General features: G+C 39.9%; 1 protein-coding gene across 10 annotated transcripts in view; it reads right to left on the bottom strand.

Moving 5' to 3' along the window:
* The window catches only part of Nup98-96 (nuclear pore complex protein Nup98-96), a 118,469-nt gene that overhangs the window by 7,797 nt on the left and 83,716 nt on the right, over window positions 1–26,956 (bottom strand). For all 10 annotated transcript variants that reach the window (XM_070101478.1, XM_070101487.1, XM_070101480.1 and 7 more), the window contains 11 exons: window positions 23,755–24,151; window positions 23,536–23,593; window positions 16,805–17,042; window positions 12,040–12,243; window positions 9,743–9,980; window positions 8,723–8,868; window positions 6,907–7,021; window positions 4,643–4,798; window positions 4,070–4,237; window positions 3,733–3,830; window positions 2,474–2,714 (listed from right to left, as the gene is read on the bottom strand). In XM_070101478.1, coding sequence (XP_069957579.1) covers window positions 2,474–2,714; window positions 3,733–3,830; window positions 4,070–4,237; window positions 4,643–4,798; window positions 6,907–7,021; window positions 8,723–8,868; window positions 9,743–9,980; window positions 12,040–12,243; window positions 16,805–17,042; window positions 23,536–23,593; window positions 23,755–24,151 — 2,059 coding nt within the window. The remainder of the gene's footprint in view (window positions 1–2,473; window positions 2,715–3,732; window positions 3,831–4,069; window positions 4,238–4,642; window positions 4,799–6,906; window positions 7,022–8,722; window positions 8,869–9,742; window positions 9,981–12,039; window positions 12,244–16,804; window positions 17,043–23,535; window positions 23,594–23,754; window positions 24,152–26,956) is intronic.

The following is a 26,956-nucleotide window of genomic DNA, read 5'->3' as shown; positions in this document are numbered from 1 at the left end:
TTACTTCCCAACTACTACAAAATACTAAGAGTTTGAGAGATACATAACAAATACACAGGTGAATTTGTCAACACATATGTATTAAAAATATTTTGGAAATGAAGGTGAGGAAAAATAAGTTTAAGGACAATGGCTCAGACAATTATCAGGTGCTGGTCTAGTGCTTCTGTTAATTAATATACCAGATGACCACCAGTATTATAAGGAGTGGCCAACTCACAGCCACTACCGAGAAATGGTGTGTTAGACTAAAGTGTGTGGAGTGTACAAGTGGGCCCAGCTACAGAGCACTTCTCTTTACAGCAATTTATTAATGCAGCAGTTTTCAATTATACCCATTCTTCATTTACTCAGACTTCCTACAATAAATATACATATTCACCATTCACTACAAGCAAATATCTTTGATATACCTTTGATGAATTTTGAAAGTTTGTCTACTCTCAGAGTCTGGCCATGGGCCAGGCTTGTCTGGTGCTTACCTGATCAACCAGACTGTTATAACAGCACTGTACTAGAAATAATACCTGTAAGCTCATTAACCCAACAGACACAACAGAGCTACCAAGACTCTGTTGGCTCTGAACAGATAACAGAAATTACGAGAAGGGAGAACCTCAGTTAAAATATATACAGATTACAACCTCATTTCAGTATATATAAGCACCAGATGAGCCTAACCCAATGCCAGGGAGTAGAAAAACTCTCAGAAATCATCAAAGGTATATCAAAGGTGCCCAGCATAAATTCACAAGTACATAACCCAAAAGCCAATGTGAAGGGAAGTTCACTGAACCTCCACAATCCAGGAATCAACTGCGACACAAACATAAGAATATAAGAATGGAAGAACACTGCAGCATGCCTACTGGCCCATACTTGAATGTGGTGATGTTACAGTTAGGTAGCTTATTTGAACGTTGATGGCCTGCCATACTAAGGATGAAAATATTTTAAGGTATGTAAGGAGGCTTTGTGTGCGAGGGGCTTGGACTTCCAGCAAGCGTGCTTGAGTGTGTTAGATAGGAGCAAATGGAGACAAATGGTTTTTAGGACTTGATGTGCTGTTGGAGTGTAAGCAAGGTAATATTATGAAGGGATTCAGGGAAACCGGCTTGAGTCCTGGAGATGGGAAGTACAGTGCTTGCACTCTGAAGGAGGGGGTATTAATGTTGCAGTTTTATAACTGTAGTGTAAGCATGCCTCTGGCAAGACAGTGATGGAGTGAATTATGAAAGTTTTTCTTTTTCGGGCCACCCTGCCTTGGTGGGAAACAGCTGATGCGTAAATAAAAAAAAAAATATGTAATGTATGTCCTGTATATGCATATTTTAGGCTTAACTCTGCTGCTCACTTATTATAAGATAGTATACACATGTTATCAGGTTTGTATATTTTTTATTTTATTTTATTAACACACTGGCCGATTCCCACCAAGGCAGGGTGGCCCGAAAAAGAAAAACTTTTACCATCATTCACTCCATCACTCTTGCCAGAAGGGTGCTTTACACTACAGTTTTTAAACTGCAACATTAACACCCCTCCTTCAGAGTGCAGGCACTGTACTTCCTATCTCCAGGACTCAAGTCCGGCCTGCCGGTTTCCCTGAATCTCTTCACAAATGTTACTTTGCTCACATTCCAACAGCACGTCAAGTATTAAAAACCATTTGTCTCCATTCACTCCTATCAAACACGCTCACGCATGCCTGCTGGAAGTCCAAGCCCCTCACACACAAAACCTCCTTTACCCCCTCCCTCCAACCTTTCCTAGGCCGACCCCAACCCCGTCTTCCTTCCACTACAGACTGATACACTCTTGAAGTCATTCTGTTTTGCTCCATTCTCTTTACATGTCCAAACCACCTCAACAACCCTTCCTCAGCCCTCTGGACAACAGTTTTGGTAATCCAGCACCTCCTCCTAACTTCCAAAGTATGAATTCTCTGCATTATATTCACACCACACATTGCCCTCAGACATGACATCTCCACTGCCTCCAGCCTTCTCCTCGCTGCAACATTCATCACCCATGCTTCACACCCATATAAGAGCGTTGGTAAAACTATACTCTCATACATTCCCCACTTTGCCTCCAAGGACAAAGTTCTTTGTATATGTATATGTATTTGTAAAAAAAAAAAAAAAAAAAAAAAAAAAAGAGAGAGAGAGAGAGAGGGAAGCTGTTTCACTTTACAGCAGTAGCCTGGAACCTAACCTGCTATATAGCTGTTAAGAAAGGAACATCTATGAAGTGACTCTGAAAACCAGCTTTTCAAATTAATTTTGGAAGACTGGAAGTACAGTGAATGCACTTTTAATGTTGGTGGGGAGGCTCCATTTATGTAGGTCACCAATGGACAATATCTGTGCTCCTCCAGAAAAGCAACCATGAACAAAGCAACCAGTTAACAAATTCCCTATAAGCATTATGGCAACAATTGTTTTGACATCCTTGTTTGTTACATATTTACCTGTGTGTAGCTGTCTGGCATTTGAGATTGTTCAGTCTGGAGCAAAGTGCTAGAAGACGAGGTCGAAGTTGTTCAAGCTGGGCAGGAGTGGGGTCAGCAGATTTCTTCATGTCATCCACTACGGAACACACATCTAAGTAATCTGCATACACACCACCACCAACAGCCCAATCAACAAGAGTACTACGGATGCCATCATCACACAATTGGTCCAGGAAGCCATGCAAGTACTGATGGTCCTCTGCGGAGAAATATTTAAAGTTAGTTAGAACAACATATCTTGACCGATGACAGTTAATATTTGTTAATAGTTCCAGGGATCATCAAATCACACAGCCTAGTCTAGACTACACCTCCTAAACTGTCATCAGTAAACATACTTATTCCCATCTGCAAAGGATTCATTCTCTGTAAGCCATGTGTGTCATTAGAGGTGACTAAAATGACGGCAGCAAGGTGAAAGTAACGAATTCTGTATATACAGTATTACTAAATTTAAAAGGAGAAACTTCCATTTTTCCTTTTGGGCCACCCTGCCTTGGTGGGATACGGCCAGTTTGTTGAAAGAAAGAAGCAACTTCACACCCACATAAGTGTTGGTACCATTATACTCTTGAACATTTCCTTCCTTGCCTCCATGGATAATGTTCTTTGTCTCGATAGATACCCCAAAGCACTACTCATCCTCTTTCCTTCAGTTCCAAAATGTAGTACTGTAGGTTGGTAGACAGCAACTACCCAAGGAGGTACTACTGTCCTGCCAAATGTAAGTAAGACAGAAACCTCTATTTGTTTTATATGATGGTATGAGTGCTGGTGTCTTTTTTCCTGTCTCAAACACACAAGATAACAGGTATATTTTGCCACTTTTATTTACAATTAGGTCACACTACACATGCACATACATGTTTATGTACACCCACTCATCTTAGTTTTCTTTGACTTTTTCTTAATAATTCTTGTTCTTATTATTTTCCTCTTATCTCTATGGGGAAGTGGAAAAAAAAATTCTTCCACCATGTGTGTCATAAGAGGCAACTAAAATGCCGGGAGCAAGGGGCTAGTAACCCTATCTCGTGCATAAATTACTAAAATTAAAAAAAAAAAAACTTTCACTTTTCTTTTAAGGTCACCCTGCTTCAGCAGGATATGGCCAGTTCGTTAAAAAAAAAATTATGTTAGAACAAACATTTAATTATATTATCATTCTACTCCAGGTAATATTTGCACTTCTCTTGCTATTGGTAATGTAAACTTACCGTTTATTATAGAATTTGGAGCAATGGTATCAACAATAAGCATGTGGGCACGATTGTAATCCCCAGCCTTCAACAGGTACCAGGCCTCCTCATCAACCCTAGAGAAAAAAAATTATTTACAAAAGCATCAATAAAAATAAATACAAATCATATAAGTATTATTGGGTTTTACCAAACAACTATGTAATTTTTAATTTTTAATGTATACCACTTAACTTCGTTGAAGTGATATACATTAAAAATTCTAAACATGATTAATATTGAAAAATACAAAACATACAAAATAAGCATTACTGAATTTTATCTAAATTTATTTTACACAATTAAAAATACTTACATATTCAGGGACCGAGCCTTGGTTGCTTTCGCTTGGTGTATCCACTTTTTAGGAATGCTGAGCTTGGTGATGACAAAATCTTCCCTCATAGCATACTTAGGGTCAGATTCCTCCTCTTCACCAACAGCAACGTGACGTTGTAGAAGCTCTTTAACTTCTTTACTGCGTCTGTAAATTTTTACTTCAAATATTGTAACTTTGCTTAGATGTACCAAGAGTTCCTTACAGTGATGAAGTTATGGGTATGGGCTAATAGCTTTTAATCTGTCTCAGCTCATTTCAGAACCAAGCATTATGTCAGCATCCCCCAAGATGCAACCTGCAACACTCATCTAACATACTGGTACCTACTGCTCTGTGAACAGGGTCAAAAGGTGTAAGGAATATTGCCCATAGTCACAACTCACTCATCAAATATTGGACTTAAAGTTTTTAAGTAACTAAGACCCAAATAATGGTTCTTCTTATTATTCCAAGAATAGTACATAAATTACCACCTGTATCAAACTTTCCTCATATATGTAACATACACAAGTTGATTCTTCTATGCACAACTTCAGTAGATGTACTAACCTATCTTCATCATTAATGCTGAGGAGAACAAAAATGGCCCAATGCCAGTGTCCTTCTGACTCCATGAGAGCTGCCATGCTGAGGTGTAAGCTAGCACTTAATTGTGGTGAAAGGTGCTGGTAACTGAGGCTCTCCAGAATGCGCCATAGCAGCCAGCTGAAAAAATAAAAACACGAAAATGATATATTTTTTACCTCAATAGCCATTTAATGCTAAGGCTAGGAGACCCAGAGAAGGGAAAACATTCACAATCATTCATTCAGCTGATTTATTTTTTTTTGCCAGAAGTGTGTGGGCATCACACTTTACATTACCCTCTCTTCCCATAAGACATGCATGCCATAAATAGCAAGAACAATGGGCTAGTAACCACTTCTTCTACGCTTAATTATTAAAAAGATAAAAATAAAATTATAATTTTTTTTTTTTAACTTAACAGATATCTCCCTTGGAGCAAGGTGACCCAAAAAAGAAGAAAACATTCAATCAATCGCTGTTTTTCCAGAAGCATGCCGACATTATAAACAGATTACCCCCTGAGACTGCAACATCCCCACCCACTCCTTCACTGTAGGCACTACCCTTCCCACCTCCAGGAGTGAAGTTTAGCTAACTGGAGTTAAGAGTTGTTGGAACAGTTGTTGTAGTTTCATTTGAAGTAGCTGCAGTTGAAGAAGTTGCAGCCAAAGTTGTTGTTGTAGTTGAAGTTGTACTAGTAGTTTTAGTTTTTGTAGTTACTGATTTTTTTTTTCAACATGCCACCTGTCTCCCACCAAGGCAGGGTGACCCAAAAAGAAAGAAAAACTTTCATCATCATTCAACACTTTCACTATCACTCATACATAATCAGTCTTTGCAGAGGCACTCAGATACAACAGTTTAGATATCCCTCCAAACAGCCAGTATCTTAAACCCCTCCTTTAAAGTGCAGGCACTGTACTTCCCATTTCCAAGACTCAAGTCCGGCTAACCCGTTTCCCTGAATCCCTTCACAAAATATTACTCACACTAACGGTTCGTCAGTTCCCAAAAACCATTCGTCTCCATTCACTCCTATTAAAACACACTCACACACGCTTGCTTTAAGTCGAAGCCCCTTGCCCACAAAACCTCCTTTACCCCCTCCCTCCAACCTTTTCAGTGATGACCCCTACCCTGCCTTCCTTCCCCAATAGATTTATATGCTCTCCAAGTCATCCAACTTTGTTCGAATCTCTCTAAATGGTCAAACCACCTCAATAGCGCCTCTTCAGCCCTCTGACTAATACTTTTAGTAACTCCACACCTCCTAATTTCCACACTACGAATTCTCTGCATAATATTTACACCATACATTGCCCTTAGACATGACATCTCCACTGCCTCTGGCTGCCTCCTCGCTGCAGCATTTACAACCCATGCTTCACATCCATATAAGAGTGTTGGTACCACTATACTCTCGTACACTCCCATTTTTGCCTCCATGGATAATGTCCTTTGTTTCCATAGATACCTCAATGCACCACTCACCTTTTTTCCTTCATCACTTCTATGGTTTACTTCATCCTTCATAAACCCATCTACTGACAAGTCAACTCTCAAATATTTGAAAACATTCACTTCTTCCATACTCCCTCCCTCTAATGAGATCTCCAATTTTTCTTTATCTAAGTTGTTTGATATTCTCATCTCCTTACTCTTATCCATATTCACTTTCAAACTTGTCCACTAACCTTTGCAACCTCTATGCAGAGTCCCCCAAAAAGCACAGTATTAGCAAAATGTAACTGTGTACTTGTACAAAATTTATAACCCTATATGGAGGTACAGTAATTATAGATCAGAGGGTCATTTAAATTGTGATGTCTTCACACACTGGCAAGACAGTTATTATAAGGTAAAAGGACACACATGCAATTAATGTGACATTTCATTGTGGCAACATTTCCCTCTTCAGGAGCTTTGTCAAGGCATGACAAAGCTCCTGGAGAGCAAAACATTGCCACATTACAATGTCACATTAGTTGCACATGTCCTTATACGTTACATATTGTCAGAAATTCTACCTTTATTATTAGGACAGTAATTGCATGAATGATGGTGAATGTGTTTCCTTTTATTGGGGGGTCACCCTACATCATTGGAAGACAGCTGGTGTGTTATTACATTTCAACCCACATACCCCTCCTAACTGATACACACATACATAACCCTCCTAAAACTGAAATAGTAGAGTGCATAAATAAAATGCAGTGATTATAAAACAAACAAATTAATAATCTAACCTGACAGTAACATCAAGTGGGTCTGGTGTGATGGTTGCAGGATTAAGAAGAGCTTCCAACTGATGCATGGGATCAGTAAACAGCTTCAGTAAGTGGTAGCAGATATCATAGCTAGCTGAAAAGTGAAAATTTCTTCTTAGGAAGCCAATTCAAGAAAAAGATTTCAGGTGACCCTCAAAATCTTCTAAGGGTGAAGATGCAGAGAATTGGAAAGTTTGTTCTGGTAATTGGAAAACTGGTTTGATGCCCCACCAATGACTATGAACAAAATGTGTGATAAAGGAATAACAGGAAAAGTTGGTAGGATGGATCTATAACTTCCTAACAGAACACAAACAGTAATAGTAAACAGAGTAAAGTCAGAGGCAGCCAGTGAAAAGCTGTTCCACAAGGTACAGTACTTGCTCCCATCCTGTTCCTCACCTCACATCTGACACAGACAGAGATGTAAGCCACAGCAGAGTGTCTTCCACTGAGGATGACACCCGAATCTGCATGACAGCGTCATCCATCAAAGACACTTCAAGCCTCCAAGCAGACATCAACCAAATCTTTAAATGGGCCCCACAGAAAACATGAAGTTCAATGAAGGCAAATTTCAATTACTCCACTATGGAAAACTCAAGGAAATTAAAACTGTGTCAAAGGGGGTATAAGACAAATTCTAACCACACAATAGAGTGAAAAACTAATGTGAAGGACTTGGGAGTGACAATGTTGGAGGATCTCACTTCCAAAGATCACAGCAATGTATCTATCACATCTACTAGGAAAATAATAGGATGGGTAATGAGAACCTTCAAAACAAGGGATGCCAAGCCCATGATGACTTTCTTCAAATCGCTTGTTTTTTCTAAGCTGGAATATTGCTGTACACTAACGGTCCCCTTCATGGCAGGCAAAATTGTAGAGAACTTACATGGCTCATATAAGTACAATAAAGCACCTAAATTGCTGGGAATGGTTGAAGTCCCTTAATCTGCATTTACCTGGAATACAGGCAAGAAAGATACATGATAATTACACCTAGGAAATAGTAGAGGGACTAGTCCCAAGACTGTTCAACTGCCTCCCAGCATACATGAGGGGGGTTACCAATAGACCCTTGGCCGTCTTAAAGGAGCTGGACAGGCACCTGAAGTCAGTACCTGACTAGCCGGGCTGTGGCTAGTATATCAGTTTACATGCAGCCAGCAGTAACAGTCTGGTTGATCAGGCCCTGATCCACCATGAGGCCTGGTCACAGACCCGGCCACAGAGGCATTGACCCCTGAAATCCCCTCCAGATTCTACCAGATTCATGTTAAAAGTTCTACAACAGAGCTGTGGATCACAGTGAGGCTTCAACACACTCACCCTTAAAGCCAGTACAAAGTAAGTCTATTTGACAATGCTGATGATTGATGTCAATCCATTCCACACTTCACACAAGAACAGCAATCCTTGATTCAACATACCACGACTTAATGACCCTCAAAAATTCAGGCCAATATCAGCTTAGTCAGCTGATACAGAAACAATGGACAAAATTCGCCATTTGTTATTGTCATGGCAAAATGCTCTATCCACCACAATTGCCATCACCAGCTACCCCCCTTCCCCTTAACAGTCCATTAAATAAATGTTTTATATATATAATTTAACAGCTAATTTACATTAGTCAATCAAAATTTAGAAAGCTGGCCTATAAGCTTGGGCCTGTTGTCTGTAATATCCGAGGAAGATAAGTGGTTCAAATAAATGGTGATTACCAGAGAATTCTTCAGATGGAAGACAATAAGATGCACTTAACAACATTCTAGAGTTGCTGTTATACCTTTCATGCCATTGGGTAAAGCTTGGTATGCTAAATATGGAGGTAATGGAGCCTCACAGTAGCTAGGAGCATCTCCTCTCAGACCAGCTGCTTGCTCATACTCTTGAAGAGCTTCACTTATGGTTGATGTTGCTGGACAAACATACCTGTAAAACCCAGTTGTTCATCAAGAGTAGAGAAAAAACAAGATAAGATACTGTATTTAAATCTAAACTGGTAGTGCAGAAGCCATTTTATTTTTCCTGTAACTCCTCACCTGTTCATAATTAAAAAATAAAAACTGTCATTTAATCAACATTTTTCAACACATTGGCCTAGGAAAGGTTGGAGGAAGGGGTAAAGGAGGTTTTGTGTGTGAGCAGCTTAGGCTTCCAGTGAGTGTTAAATAGGAGCGAGTGGATGCAAATGGTTTTATGACTTGACGTGCTGTTGGAGTGCGAGCAAACTATCATTTATAAAAGAATTCAGGGAAACCAGTTAGATAGACTTGAGTCCTGGAGATGGGAAGTAGAGTGCCTGCACTCTGAAGGAGGGATGGAGATATGTTGCAGTTTTTGAACTGTAGTGTAGGCATGCCTCTGGAAAGACAGTGATGGAGTGAATGATAATGAAAGTGCTTCTTCTTTTTTGGATCACCCTGTCTCGGTGGAAAACAGCCAATATATTAAAAAAAAAAAAAATGGCCATCTCCCAGGGCAGGGTGACCTGAAAAAGACGAAACATCTTCAACATCACTCACTCCATCACTCTCTTGCTAGAGGCACACTGATACTACTGTTCAATACTGTAAACATCAACACCCCTCCTTCGGAGTGCAGTCACTGTACTTCCCACCTCCAGGACTCAAGTCCGGCTAACCGGTTTCCCTGAATCCGTTCATAAATGTTACCTTGCTCACACTCCAACAGTATGACAAGTCATAAAAACCATTTGCCTCCAATCACTCCTATCTAACATGCTCACACACACTCGCTGGATGCATCATTTTTTGTAAATGACCAGATGAATTTGAATACCAACCAAAGGTGAAGGGCAAATGCTCGTCTCCAGTCAAGTCCTTGGCAGGTATTGACTGTGGTGTGAGAGGCTTGATGAGTGGGTGCTGCCGCTAGCAGTGAGTACAATACCAGCCGGGATGGAGCCATCAGGGCATCAGTTCCACCCTCTGCCCAGTTTGACAGCTGCTGGGCCAAAATCTGGCGGGGATGATCCTGGCCAAGGCAAGCCTGGGCCAACAACAAGGCTAAGTGGTGATCTCCTGAAACACAATTTAAAATACAGAATAAATTTCAAGGAATTTTTTTTTCCATGTGAACAAAGAAATTTTCAAAATTTCACTATATAAAACTTAAAAGTTTGAAATATTCCAAGCACTAAATAATTTTAACACAAATATATACTGTTAGCAGAAGATATGAGTAACTATTAGTAGACAGGTGAGAGAGAGAGTACAGGTATTGAACATGAAATCAGAGGTGCTAGTTATGTGCAGCAGAAGTTTGTGGTTATAGAAGAGCAGGTGCAGATGAGAATACAAATGACTGATGGAATGAGTAGAGTGGAAAGTGAGAAAAAGTTAGTGTTGCACATGAGTGTGTTTCAAAATGTAAAAAAAGATACATGAATGCAAGGTATATGGACAAAAAGAGAGGTTAAACAAGTGAGAGAGTGCAAAATTAGAGCAAATGAGAGAACATGTGGGTCTTTTTTTTCAGTATATTTCACTGAGAATGAGGAATAACTTGAGAAAGCTTGAGGAGGAATTGGACAATGACATTAAAAACTGAAATTGGGGAGATGTTAAATGAAGTGAATATTTTGAATTAATGCTGACGATAAGAGGAAAAAGAATTCTGGAGGTCGCTGCTGCAGCCTGGTCAGTGTGCCTCTATAAACGTTATCCATGGGGGCAAAGAAGGGAATGTACAAAAGTATAGTAGTACCAACACTCTTATATGGGTATGAAGCATGGGTTGTAAATGCTGCAGCGAGGAGGCAGCTGGAAGCAGTGAAGATGTCTTGTCTAAGGGCAATGTGTGGTGTAAATATTATGCAAAGAATTCAGAGTGTGAAAATTAGGAGGAGGTGTGGAGTTACTAAAAGTATTAGTCAGAGGGCTGAAGAGGGGCTGTTGAGGTGGTTTGGTCATTTAGAGAGAATGAATCAAAGTAGAATGACTTGGAGAGCGTATAAATCCGTAGGGAGAGGAAGGCAGGGTAGGGATCATCCTCAAAAAGGTTGGAGGGAGGGGGTAAAGGAGGTTTCATGGTTGAGGGGCTTGGACTTCCAGCAAGCATGTGTGACCATGTTAGATAGGAGTGAATGGAGACGAATGGTTTTTGGGACCTGACGAGCTGTTAGACTGTGAGCAGGGTAATATTTTGTGAAGGGATTCAGGGAAACCGGTTAGCCAGACTTGAGTCTTGGAAATGGGAAGTACAGTGCCTGCACTTTAAAGGAGGGGTTTGGTATATTGGTAGTTTGGAGGGACTTCTAAACTGTCGTATCTGAGCACCTCTGCAAAGACAGTGATTATGTGCGAGTGAGGTGAAAGTGTTGAATGATGCTGAAACTATTTTCTTTTTGGAGATTTTCTTTCTTTTTGGGTCACCCTGCCTTGATGGGAGACAACTGACATGTTGGAGAGAGAGAGAAAAAAAAAAAAAGAGGGCAAGAGAGAGAGAGGAAAAAGGTGATGTTATGCACTGAGCAAAAAAGGATTCTTCTCCACTTCACCATGGAGAATTTCTATAATTCTAGCACTACTTTAAATCACATCTGGAGGTGGGAAGTACAGTGCTACACTGTGAAAGAGGGGTGGGGATACTGCAGTTTGGAAGGGCATCTGAACTGTAGTATTGGCACACCTCTGGCAAGACACTGACGAAGTGAGTGATGGTGAAAGCGTTTCTTCTTTATCGAGTCACCCTGCCTCAGTGGGAGACAGCTGGTGCATTAAAAAAATAATTTTGCATTTTTAAGTATAAAAAACAAATGAATGTTGTATGCCTCAATACATTATGCAAGCATTAATCGTGACAATGACATTGCTATCACCTTACTCACAATATTTAAGGTATTTCCATAACACCTGAGACAATTACACATAACCTTATATGAACATGTTTAACCGAAATTGTATTATTTGCTGTTTTTTTCTGAAAGACAAAGCTAAAGAGATCCTTTCTCTAGCTTTATCTTTCAGAAAAAAAAAAACAGTAAATAATACAATTTGGGTATCCTTTCTCTAGTATAAATATAAAAAGAAAAGCTTTTTATAAAAAAAAAAGGCTGAAGAGGCTGCCTGTGACATCTACCTTTGTCCTGTGCCAAGAGACAGGCCTCTGATATTTGTCGAGCAGTGAGATGAGCAAACACAGCATCCAGGTAACCTTCGTCATTCTGCTTCTTACTGAGAGCATCACTGACTTCCTCTTGGACAGTTGAGTAGCTCACGGCTTCTAACCACTGACTCACAGCTTCCACTCTTGCTCGAGACACACTGTAGTCACTCTCTCCATCTATGAGGGGAGGAAAAAATTACACATACAGTGGACCCTCGGTTATCAGCCGTAATCCGTTCCAGAAGGTCGGCCTAAAACTGAAATGGCCTAAAACCAAAATAATATTTCCCATAAGAATTAATATAAATACAAATAACCCATTCCAGACACCCAAAATATTAACAAAAAATACATTTATTAAAGATTAATTATAGTTTTACATACACAAAACAATGAGAACTAAATAAAATAAATAAATGAACATTTAAATCATTATTACATACCTTCATTGAAGACTCTTGTTGGCTTATAGAAGACAGGGAGGAGGAGAGAGGGAGGACTGATTACTGCTTGGAAGGGGAATACCCCTCCATAAGGACTTTAGGTATCAAAGCCCTCTCTGAGGTTATTTCCCTGCCTGCCTGCTACACTCCCTGCCTGCCTGCTACACTCCCTGCCTGCCTCCCTTCCACACCCCATTTCTCTGCTACACTCCCTGCATGCCTGCTACACTCCCTGCATGCCTGCTACACTCCCTGCATGTCTGCTACACTCCCTGCCTCCCTGTTACACTCCCTCCCTCCCTTCTACAGCAAGTGTAAAGAACCTAGGATAACCCAAAAAAGTAAGACAGAGTGACTTAATTCCATTGGGGTCCTGCCTCCCCGCTACACTCCCTGCCTCCCCGCTACACTCCCTGCCTCCCTGCTAAACTCCCTTTTGCAACATTAGCTTCCTTGATTTCTACTTTCTTTGCCAGGATGGAAGTGGTTGTTGATTTGGATTTCCCATACATCCTGGCAAGTTCTAGCACTTGAACACCACTCTCATACTTTTCAACAACTTCTTTCTCAAATTAAATCATGTTTCTCACTTTCCTTACCAAAGGAACTTTACTAGGAACTTTCTTTGGGCCCATGGTTACTTATTTCGCAGTTGCACTAAATCGATGACCATAAAAAACACTGGATTATAGCGAAATGTTTGGATGAATGATCAGAAGTTTCCTCAATTGCCCAGAGACACAGCCAGACTGACTCATGAACGCGCGAGTGGCTGGCAGGTGGGCGGGTAGCTGCGTCCAATACAGCCGATAAGTGAAATAATGGCCAATAACCGGAATAAAATTTCGGTCAAAAAATCGGGCGATAGCTGAGTTGGCCGGTATCTGGAACAGCCAATAACTGAGGGTCCACTAAAATTAGAAACTGAGAAAATTTAATTCTTTTCACATTTTGAAAATATGTTAAAAAAAAAAAAAATAAGTAGAGTAAAGAATGTGAAAGAATTCAGAACACTGTACATTGAATTGTAAATGCAGCCATGGAAAGTCTGGACTTGTACAAAAGTTTCTGATTTTGACCAAAACAAATTCTGAGAACCCCACTAAAGAATAGCCTCAAGCTGAAAAACAAAATTAATCTATTCAATAGCTAAAACGACCTGAATACCCAATAGTTTCTACAGTAAGTTAACCTCAAAATTCACAAAATTCACCTCTCCAAAATTTATTGAAAGCCCCTTCACACAAACAAATTTATTATTTTATTATCACACTGGCCGATTCCCACCAAGGCAGGGTGGCCCGGAAAAGAAAAACTTTCACCATCATTCACTCCATCACTGTCTTGCCAGAAGGGTGCTTTACACTACAGTTTTTAAACTGCAACATTAACACCCCTCCTTCAGAGTGCAGGCACTGTACTTCCCATCTCCAGGACTCAAGTCCGGCCTGCCGGTTTCCCTGAATCCCTTCATAAATGTTACTTTGCTCACACTCCAACAGCACGTCAAGTATTAAAAACCATTTGTCTCCATTCACTCCTATCAAACACGCTCACGCATGCCTGCTGGAAGTCCAAGCCCCTCGCACACAAAACCTCCCTTACCCCCTCCCTCCAACCCTTCCTAGGCCGACCCCTACCCCGCCTTCCTTCCACTACAGACTGATACACTCTTGAAGTCATTCTGTTTCGCTCCATTCTCTCTACATGTCCGAACCACCTCAACAACCCTTCCTCAGCCCTCTGGACAACAGTTTTGGTAATCCCGCACCTCCTCCTAACTTCCAAACTACGAATTCTCTGCATTATATTCACACCACACATTGCCCTCAGACATGACATCTCCACTGCCTCCAGCCTTCTCCTCGCTGCAACATTCATCACCCACGCTTCACACCCATATAAGAGCGTTGGTAAAACTATACTCTCATACATTCCCCTCTTTGCCTCCAAGGACAAAGTTCTTTGTCTCCACAGACTCCTAAGTGCACCACTCACTCTTTTTCCCTCATCAATTCTATGATTCACCTCATCTTTCATAGACCCATCTGCTGACACGTCCACTCCCAAATATCTGAATACGTTCACCTCCTCCATACTCTCTCCCTCCAATCTGATATTCAATCTTTCATCACCTAATCTTTTTGTTATCCTCATAACCTTACTCTTTCCTGTATTCACCTTTAATTTTCTTCTTTTGCACACCCTACCAAATTCATCCACCAATCTCTGCAACTTCTCTTCAGAATCTCCCAAGAGCACAGTGTCATCAGCAAAGAGCAGCTGTGACAACTCCCACTTTGTGTGTGATTCTTTATCTTTTAACTCCACGCCTCTTGCCAAGACCCTCGCATTTACTTCTCTTACAACCCCATCTATAAATATATTAAACAACCACGGTGACATCACACATCCTTGTCTAAGGCCTACTTTTACTGGGAAAAAATTTCCCTCTTTCCTACATACTCTAACTTGAGCCTCACTATCCTCGTAAAAACTCTTCACTGCTTTCAGTAACCTACCTCCTACACCATACACTTGCAACATCTGCCACATTGCCCCCCTATCCACCCTGTCATACGCCTTTTCCAAATCCATAAATGCCACAAAGACCTCTTTAGCCTTATCTAAATACTGTTCACTTATATGTTTCACTGTAAACACCTGGTCCACACACCCCCTACCTTTCCTAAAGCCTCCTTGTTCATCTGCTATCCTATTCTCCGTCTTACTCTTAATTCTTTCAATTATAACTCTACCATACACTTTACCAGGTACACTCAACAGACTTATCCCCCTATAATTTTTGCACTCTCTTTTATCCCCTTTGCCTTTATACAAAGGAACTATGCATGCTCTCTGCCAATCCCTAGGTACCTTACCCTCTTCCATACATTTATTAAATAATTGCACCAACCACTCCAAAACTATATCCCCACCTGCTTTTAACATTTCTATCTTTATCCCATCAATCCCGGCTGCCTTACCCCCTTTCATTTTACCTACTGCCTCACGAACTTCCCCCACACTCACAACTGGCTCTTCCTCACTCCTACAAGATGTTATTCCTCCTTGCCCTATACACGAAATCACAGCTTCCCTATCTTCATCAACATTTAACAATTCCTCAAAATATTCCCTCCATCTTCCCAATACCTCTAACTCTCCATTTAATAACTCTCCTCTCCTATTTTTAACTGACAAATCCATTTGTTCTCTAGGCTTTCTTAACTTGTTAATCTCACTCCAAAACTTTTTCTTATTTTCAACAAAATTTGTTGATAACATCTCACCCACTCTCTCATTTGCTCTCTTTTTACATTGCTTCAAATTTAATAATTTGCAATTATATTTTTTTGCAGTGCAACCTCTAAACTGAAAACTATGCATAAATTATTTCTATGATACGAGGCCAAATCCAAGACAAATTTACTAATGGAACAGAATTTAGTAGTACAGTAGGGCCGCACTTATATGGCAGGTTAGGTTCCAGGCTACTGCCGGAGAGCGGACATCGCCGGAAAGCAGAACGCCATTTGTTTCCACTTATGTCGGATAAGTTTACACTAACATACATTAAGTTAGCAATAGAACATGGCATTAAAAAATAATAAAAAATAAAATACACACACAGTACACTCATTACTTACCTCAAAATATTTGTAGTCGTAATGTAGGATGAGAAGTGAGTAGTGTTTATTGCAAGAAGTTAGGTGTGGTAGGTATGGTAGCCAGCCAGGCCATCCAACCCCACCCCACCCACACGTTATATACTTCAACATTTAAAGAGCCCTAGAGCGATAAAATAAAAACAGTGTACACTCATTACTTACCTTAAAATATTTGTAGTCTTAATGGTCTTAATATAGGGTGCAAGGCAAGCAAAAGGGTAAGTAGGTATCGAATAGTGTGGTAGGTATCGTAACCCAATCTGGCCACCCCACCCACACATTATATGCTAGGCATTTAAAGCACCCTAGAGCGATAAAATGCATATACAGTACACTCATTACTTACCTTAAAATAAGGCATGAGGTGAGCCAACGAGATTAAATGAACAAACGAGAGAGAGAGACTGAGTACATGAGAGAGGACAGATTCGAGTTATGTGAACAAACCATCCAAATGTGTATGGTTTTAGAATGTGTATGCTTCTTTTTCCAGCCACCCTGCCTTGGTGGGAGATGGCCAGCATGTTTAAAAAAAAAAAATTAATTTATCACTGCATTTATCCTCTGAAACAATAAAAGACTATTATTAATAAAAAAAATCATCAGTAGATTTAGTAAACCTACCAGACTCTGGAGAGTAAAAGTCTAATCTTCCCCAAAGCGCCACACACAGATTGAATATATTAGAGATAGTGGAATCCTCTTGACTAAATGATGCAGCAGTTTCAGCCAGTTGATGCAGAAATTCTATATCCTTTGATGGCCGGAAAAATGGGCACTTTGGATCTTTGGACTCACTCATTTCATCAATGTCCAAAATGCTATGCTCCAATACACATTCTAAACTGGCCTCAGTTAGGTGCTGAAGGATAGAATTCATTTAGTTCATAGCATTGTATATAATTCAAAATTCTGTGGAGTCATACAATAAATTTTAGAAAAAATGTGTCCAACAGTAATTTAAAGATCAGACTAACAAGATTTGATACCAGTATTACTAACACTTGGTAGTCAAGGAGGTGAAGCTGTTAATTAATGATTTTTTTTATTTCAAAAACCTTGAATTTTTAATGACAAAAGCATCCTCATGCATGATATTAACTAATGACCTAGGGAAGGAGGAACTATTTTTCTAGACACACTGAAATGAAAATTTTATTAAACCTGCTAAACCATCCATGTCCTCTCTAATTTTCATAGCTTTAGTATCTGCTGTTTTCCGATCCCAATCTCAGTACAATATGCTCTATCCATGTATACACTGTAATGCCTCCTGAAACACTTGCTGAGCTTAATGTTGTCCTGCTACTACATGTGTAGTAACAGGGTATTTATCGAGACAGTTTGGTCGTGGGACATTTACGATCCAAAGAATAATCTCCCACAATTGAAACATCACCTTAATAAAGAATAAAAAGTCACATTACTGTGACTGAAACAATACACAAATAACCTGCACATAGGAGAAGGAAACTTAAAACATTTCGGTCCAAAACGTCATAAGTTTCTTTCTCCTATGTGCAGGTTATTTATATTTTTTTTTTATTATCACACTGGCCGATTCCCACCAAGGCAGGGTGGCCCGAAAAAGAAAAACTTTCACCATCATTCACTCCATCACTGTCTTGCCAGAAGGGTGCTTTACACTACAGTTTTTAAACTGCAACATTAACACCCCTCCTTCAGAGTGCAGGCACTGTACTTCCCATCTCCAGGACTCAAGTCCGGCCTGCCGGTTTCCCTGAATCCCTTCATAAATGTTACTTTGCTCACACTCCAACAGCACGTCAAGTATTAAAAACCATTTGTCTCCATTCACTCCTATCAAACACGCTCACGCATGCCTGCTGGAAGTCCAAGCCCCTCGCACACAAAACCTCCTTTACCCCCTCCCTCCAACCCTTCCTAGGCCGACCCCTACCCCGCCTTCCTTCCACTACAGACTGATACACTCTTGAAGTCATTCTGTTTCGCTCCATTCTCTCTACATGTCCGAACCACCTCAACAACCCTTCCTCAGCCCTCTGGACAACAGTTTTGGTAATCCCGCACCTCCTCCTAACTTCCAAACTACGAATTCTCTGCATTATATTCACACCACACATTGCCCTCAGACATGACATCTCCACTGCCTCCAGCCTTCTCCTTGCTGCAACATTCATCACCCACGCTTCACACCCATATAAGAGCGTTGGTAAAACTATACTCTCATACATTCCCCTCTTTGCCTCCAAGGACAAAGTTCTTTGTCTCCACAGACTCCTAAGTGCACCACTCACTCTTTTTCCCTCATCAATTCTATGATTCACCTCATCTTTCATAGACCCATCCGCTGACACGTCCACTCCCAAATATCTGAATACGTTCACCTCCTCCATACTCTCTCCCTCCAATCTGATATTCAATCTTTCATCACCTAATCTTTTTGTTATCCTCATAACCTTACTCTTTCCTGTATTCACCTTTAATTTTCTTCTTTTGCACACCCTTCCAAATTCATCCACCAATCTCTGCAACTTCTCTTCAGAATCTCCCAAGAGCACAGTGTCATCAGCAAAGAGCAGCTGTGACAACTCCCACTTTGTGTGTGATTCTTTATCTTTTAACTCCACGCCTCTTGCCAAGACCCTCGCATTTACTTCTCTTACAACCCCATCTATAAATATATTAAACAACCACGGTGACATCACACATCCTTGTCTTAGGCCTACTTTTACTGGGAAAAAATTTCACTCTTTCCTACATACTCTAACTTGAGCCTCACTATCCTCGTAAAAACTCTTCACTGCTTTCAGTAACCTACCTCCTACACCATACACTTGCAACATCTGCCACATTGCCCCCCTATCCACCCTGTCATACGCCTTTTCCAAATCCATAAATGCCACAAAGACCTCTTTAGCCTTATCTAAATACTGTTCACTTATATGTTTCACTGTAAACACCTGGTCCACACACCCCCTACCTTTCCTAAAGCCTCCTTGTTCATCTGCTATCCTATTCTCCGTCTTACTCTTAATTCTTTCAATTATAACTCTACCATACACTTTACCAGGTACACTCAACAGACTTATCCCCCTATAATTTTTGCACTCTCTTTTATCCCCTTTGCCTTTATACAAAGGAACTATGCATGCTCTCTGCCAATCCCTAGGTACCTTACCCTCTTCCATACATTTATTAAATAATTGCACCAACCACTCCAAAACTATATCCCCACCTGCTTTTAACATTTCTATCTTTATCCCATCAATCCCGGCTGCCTTACCCCCTTTCATTTTACCTACTGCCTCACGAATTTCCCCCACACTCACAACTGGCTCTTCCTCACTCCTACAAGATGTTATTCCTCCTTGCCCTATACACGAAATCACAGCTTCCCTATCTTCATCAACATTTAACAATTCCTCAAAATATTCCCTCCATCTTCCCAATACCTCTAACTCTCCATTTAATAACTCTCCTCTCCTATTTTTAACTGACAAATCCATTTGTTCTCTAGGCTTTCTTAACTTGTTAATCTCACTCCAAAACTTTTTCTTATTTTCAACAAAATTTGTTGATAACATCTCACCCACTCTCTCATTTGCTCTCTTTTTACATTGCTTCACCACTCTCTTAACTTCTCTCTTTTTCTCCATATACTCTTCCCTTCTTGCATCACTTCTACTTTGTAAAAACTTCTCATATGCTAACTTTTTCTCCCTTACTACTCTCTTTACATCATCATTCCACCAATCGCTCCTCTTCCCTCCTGCACCCACTTTCCTGTAACCACAAACTTCTGCTGAACACTCTAACACTACATTTTTAAACCTACCCCATACCTCTTCGACCCCATTGCCTATGCTCTCATTAGCCCATCTATCCTCCAATAGCTGTTTATATCTTACCCTAACTGCCTCCTCTTTTAGTTTATAAACCTTCACCTCTCTCTTCCCTGATGCTTCTATTCTCCTTGTATCCCATCTACCTTTTACTCTCAGTGTAGCTACAACTAGAAAGTGATCTGATATATCTGTGGCCCCTCTATAAACATGTACATCCTGAAGTCTACTCAACAGTCTTTTATCTACCAATACATAATCCAACAAACTACTGTCATTTCGCCCTACATCATATCGTGTATACTTATTTATCCTCTTTTTCTTAAAATATGTATTACCTATAACTAAACCCCTTTCTATACAAAGTTCAATCAAAGGGCTCCCATTATCATTTACACCTGGCACCCCAAACTTACCTACCACACCCTCTCTAAAAGTTTCTCCTACTTTAGCATTCAAGTCCCCTACCACAATTACTCTTTCACTTGGTTCAAAGGCTCCTATACATTCACTTAACATCTCCCAAAATCTCTCTCTCTCCTCTGCATTCCTCTCTTCTCCAGGTGCATACACGCTTATTATGACCCACTTCTCGCATCCAACCTTTACTTTAATCCACATAATTCTTGAATTTACACATTCATATTCTCTTTTCTCCTTCCATAACTGATCATTTAACATTACTGCTACCCCTTCCTTTGCTCTAACTCTCTCAGATACTCCAGATTTAATCCCATTTATTTCCCCCCACTGAAACTCTCCTAACCCCTTCAGCTTTGTTTTGCTTAGGGCCAGGACATCCAACTTCTTTTCATTCATAACATCAGCAATCATCTGTTTCTTGTCATCCGCACTACATCCACGCACATTTAAGCAACCCAGTTTTATAAAGTTTTTCTTCTTCTCTTTTTTAGTAATTGTATACAGGAGAAGGGGTTACTAGCCCATTGCTCCCGGCATTTTAGTCGCCTCATACGACACGCATGGCTTACGGAGGAAAGATTCTTTTCCACTTCCCCATGGACAATAGAAGAAATAAAAAAGAACAAGAGCTATTTAGAAAAAGGAGAAAAACCTAGATGTATGTATATATATATATATATATATATACGTATAATATATATATATATATATATATATATATATATATATATATATATATATATATATATGTATATATATAAATGTATATATATATATATTTATATATATATATATATATATATATATGTATATATATATGTATATATATATATATGTGTATATATATATATATATGTATATATATATATATATATATATATATATACGTATATATATACAGTGGACCCCCGCATAGCGAACTTAATCCGTGCAAGAGGGCTGGTCGTTATGCGAAATGTTCGCTATGCGAATTAATTTTCCCCATAAGAAATAATGGAAATAAAATTAATCCGTGCAAGACACCCAAAAGTATGAAAAAAAATTTTTTTTACCACAAAAAAATGTTAATTTTAGTACACACAAACTGAAAAAGGCATGCACAATTACATGACACTTACTTTTATTGAAGATCTGGTGATGATTGATGGGATGGGAGGAGGGGAGAGAGAGTGTTAGTGTTTAGAAGGGGAATCCCCTTCCATTAGGACTTGAGGTAGCAAGTCCTTTTCCGGGGTTACTTCCCTTCTTCTTTTAATGCCACTAGGACCAGCTTCAGAGTCACTGGACCTCTGTCGCACAACAAATCTGTCCATAGAGCTCTGTACCTCCCGTTCCTTTACGATTTGTCTAAAATGGGCCATAACATTGTCATTGAAATAGTCACCAGCACGGCTTGCAACAGCTGTGTCAGGGTGATTTTCATCCATAAAGGTTTGCAGTTCAATCCACTGTGCACACATTTCCTTAATTTTTGAAGTAGGCACAATGGATTCCACAACTGGCATAGGCTTCTCAGGGTTAGCCCCAAACCCTTCAAAATCTTTCTTAATTTCCATACTAATTCTCACCCTTTTTACCACAGGGTTGGCACTAGAAGCTTTCTTGGGGCCCATGGTCACTTATTTTCCAGAAACAGCACCGAAAACACTGTAATAATACGAAATATTCCGAGTGTATGCTTGAATGTTACCGCGGAGGCTGGCTGGTAAACAATGGACGCGTCTCGGACGAAGGTCGCTGAGCGGGTTTTTGTCCACTATGCGGGGCAAAATTTTGGCGAACAAAGCGTTCGCTATGCGGATTGTTCGCTATGCAAGGCGTTCGCTATGCGGGGGTCCACTGTATATATATATAATATATATATCTTTCTTTCTTTCAACACACCAGCCGTATCCCACCGAGGTGGGGTGGCCCAAAAGGAAAAACAAAAGTTTCTCCTTTCACATTTAGTAATATATACAGGAGAAGGGGTTACTAGCCCCTTGCTCCTGGCATTTTAGTCGCCTCTTACAACACGCATAGCTTACGGAGGAAGAATTCTGTTCCACTTCCCCATGGAGATAAGAGGAAATAAACAAGAACAAGAGCTAGTAAGAAACTAGAAGAAAACCCAGAGGGGTGTGTATACATATGCTTGTACATGTATGTGTAGTGTGACCTAAGTGTAAGCAGAAGTAGCAAGACGTACCTGAAACCTTGCATATTTATGAGACAGAAAAAACACCAGCAATCCTACCATCGTGTAAAACAATTACAGGCTTACGTTTTACACTCACTTGGCAGGACGGTAGTACCTCCCTGGGCGGTTGCTGTCTACCAACCTACTACCTAGGGTATATATATATATATATATATATATATATATATGTATGTATATATATATATAAATATCTTGTAACTATACAAGTCTTATTTACATACCTACTAGTATCTGATACACCAACTTTCACTACTGGGATCATTTAAAACAAATGACTACATGAAGCCATGAACTACACCATGCCTCCACTCTTTGTGCTTGGCGATTAGGGCAGCAAGTCAACGAGTGAGTAGAAAGACAAATGTAAAATGCCCGCTTTAAAGCTCGCCATTAGTTATATTTAGAAAAAATAAGGCAGCATAATACCGTGCTGGAACAATACACAAATACCAACACATAGGAGAAAGACACTTACGACAGACATTTCGATCTGACTTGGTCCATTCATCATGAGTTTCATTCTCCTACAAGCAGGTTATTCATATAATGCTACATTTAACCTAAAAGACCTCTAAAAATATCCAAAATAAGACACTATGCTGAAAAGGGACTCAGCTGTTTTTAAAAATGCACTCAAAGATTTTACACACCATACTACATGTTTTTTCTAATTTAGGATCCCTTTGTTATGCATACTGTATACATTACCAATCAGATACCTTGTGTGAAATAGATCATATTATCTAGTTCCTATCTCTTACCCAACTCCACTATAAAGCTAAAATTTGAAAGTACTGGAAGACACATAGGGTTTGAATGTTACAGATAAAAAAAAAAACAGAGGGGAACAAATAAATCATACACTGATCTATTTAACTGCAAAAAAATAAATAAAAATTACTTACATGAATGGTTCGAGATTGTGGAGGGACTGTATGCAGCTTTTCTATCAACAAATTGTATCTGCAAACATAAAAGTAACTAACTATTGAAGTGTTAAATACAAAATTACCTCCTCTTCCTACACATATTATTAGTTAATGACTTCCTATGGTCATATATTCAGCAAGCTAAATTACATTCATTATTTTATCATTAATTGATGAATATTAAGATTTCCTTACCTAGGAGACTCTGCATTTTGAGCAGTTTTAGGCTGGGAAGCAAGAGAGCCCAGGAACAAGAAACAAGCAGGTGAAAATGAAGTCTTCATTGCTACTGTTGAGCCCACATCATCATTGTACTCTTCAATAGCAGTTGAAGCAAGTTGTGGGCCTGCATGTACCAATTGCCAGCCAGGGCCCCAGCCCACCCTGAAGGACCGCCCCATGAAAGCTCCCATGTCTGACAAACAATGATCTAGTCCATTCATAAGGGAAGAGGCAAATGGGACAATGCTGGTCTGGTGCTGGGGAGGAACATGGCCCATCTCTTTGCCCTCATCGTGACCACTTGGCAGCACTTCGTACTCACAACGGGCATCACGAAGGAGAGGGGTAAAGCAGGTTTCACTCTGTACATCTGAATAAATAAATATAAACACAGTGAATTCTCCATGGAGAAGCGGAAAAGAATCCTTCCACTGTAAGCCATGTATGTCATAAGAGGAGACTAAAATGCCATGAGCAAGGGACTAGCAATCTTTCTCCTGCAAAAATTACTATTACATGTAAAAAGAAAAACTCTCTCTCACCCTGTCTCTGTGAGAGATGGCCAGTTATAGATGTAATAGATAAAATCCAGACAATGGACAAAGTCACTTTTTCAGAATTGTCAGTTTTTTGTTACAAACCACTAGGTAAATGATTCAACTCGTAAACGGTCCAAACGTATACTATACACATTCTTACCGCTAATGCCCCAAAAGTATATAAAAGCTTTATTTTTCCTGCCTTCAAATATGGCACGATTGACCTGAGATGTGTTGTCAGCATAGAATGGGTCATAACACTCAGTGTGCACTGTATTAAAAAATCTGGGACCATATAGTCCCTTGTAGGAACACCAGTTCAAATGAGTGCCAGCTAGAGCAAACAGCACAGCAAACACCTGGGATTCAATGATTTCATGTAGTATTAGCTCTCCCATTTTAAGAGGAAAGTGATGTTGACCCCGAGTTTAGTGGCTTTGAGGTGGATGTGGCCATAAGTGGTCGAGGAAATATCAAAAAATCGCGATAATAACCCATGTGCAACATGGGTTATTATTGAGGTTATTATCAGAATATCTTATAACCTATGCCCTAAGTAAAGAAAAACAATTCTGGAATGTAATACTTGTTCAGCAGGCTGACTGGCTGATTGGTTGGCGGGCTGGCCAGCTGCAAGGCTGGCCGGCTGCTGGATGCCTGGCACCGTTTGTTTGTCTGTGTCTATGTCTATCTCTGTCTTTATCTTTGTCTCTGTCTATTTCTGTCTCTATCTCTGTCTATCTGTCTCTATCTCTGTCTCACAGGTATACATAAATACAAGTATACATAGTGTAAATTATCTAGGATAATCCAAAAAATCCAGACAGAGCTATATCCTGCTTGAAGATTTGAGTAAACGTGATGCAGTCTTGTGGCTCTCTCTTAGACAGAGAGCTAGACTGATAGACAGGGAGCTTGACAGACAAATAGACAAACAGATATGTTTGTATACCAGCAAAAACAAAGCAGGGCCAATGCTCATCATATGTCACGTCTAATCTTATCTTATCAAGTCTTATCACCGCACCCTCGTGTATGCTCATCAAATGTCAGCTCTTATCTGTTATCTTATCACGTCACTGTCAAAGGTGGACGGAGGCTTGTTTTTCATGCTTCAAGGGAACTTATTATTACGTATTATTATTATTATTATTTTATTTTTTGTTTTCAACAAGTCGGCCGTCTCCTACAAAGGCAGGGTGACCCAAAAAGAAAGAAAATCCCCAGAAAGAAAATACATCCATCATCATTTAACACTTTCACCTCACTCACACATAATCACTGATTTTGCAGGTGCCCAGAATACAACAGTTTAGAAGTATATACTTATAAAATTACACAATATATCCCTCCAAACTGCCAATATCCCAAACGCCTCCTTTAGAGTGCAGGCATTATACTTCCCATTTCCAGGACTCAAGTCCGGTTATATAAAATAACCGGTTTCCCTGAATCCCATCACTAAATATTACCCTGCTCACACTCCAACAGCTCGTCAGGTCCCAAGTACCATTGGTCTCCATTCATTCCTACCTAACACGCTCACGCACGCTTGCTGGAAGTCCAAACCCCTCACCCACAACACCTCCTTTACCCCCTCCCTCCAACCTTTTCGAGGACGACCCCTACCCCGCCTTCCTTCCCCTACAGATTTATATGCTCTCCATGTCATTCTATTTTAATCCATTCTCTCTAAATAACCAAACCACCTCAACAAACCCTCTTCAGCCCTCTAAATAATACATTTATTAACTCCACACCTCCTAATTTCCACACTACGAATTTTCTGCATAATATTTACACCACACATTGCCCTTAGACAGGACATCTCCACTGCCTCCAACCACCTCCTCGTTGCAGCATTTACAACCCAAGCTTCACACCCATATGAGAGTGTTGATACTACTATACTTTCATACATTCCCTTCTTTGCCTCCATAGATAACATTTTTTGCCTCCACATATACCTCAATGCACCACTAACCTTTTTTCCTTCATCAATTCTATGATTAACCTCGTCCTTCATAAATCCATCCGCTGACATGTCAACTCCCAAATATCTGAAAACATTCACTTCTTCCATACTCCTCCTCCCCAATTTGATATCCAATTTTTCTTTATCTAAATCATTTGATACTCTCATCACTTTACTCTTTTCTATGTTCACTTTCAACTTTCTACCTTTACACACACTCCCAAATTCGTCCACTAACCTTTGCAATTTTTCTTTATAATCTCCCATAAGCACAGTATCATCAGCAAAAAGTAACTGTGTCACTTCCCATTTTGTATTTAATTCCCAATAATTTAATCCCACCCCTCTCCCGAACACCCTAGCATTTGCTTCTTTTACAACCCCATCTATAAATATATTAAACAACCATGGTGACATTACACATCCCTGTTTAAGACCTACTTTTACCGGGAAGTAGTCTCCCTCTCTTCTACACACCCTAACCTGAGCCTCACTATCCTCATAAAAACTCTTTACAGAATTTAGTAACTTACCACCTATTCCATATACTTGCAACATCTGCCACATTGCTTCCCTATCCACTCTATCATATGCCTTTTCTAAATCCATAAATGGAATAAAAACTTCCCTACCTTTATCTAAATACTGCTCACATATATGC

Source organism: Cherax quadricarinatus, chromosome 77, assembly GCF_038502225.1.
Source record: "Cherax quadricarinatus isolate ZL_2023a chromosome 77, ASM3850222v1, whole genome shotgun sequence".
NCBI lineage: Eukaryota > Metazoa > Arthropoda > Malacostraca > Decapoda > Parastacidae > Cherax > Cherax quadricarinatus.
This window is presented reverse-complemented; position numbering and strand designations above follow the sequence as displayed.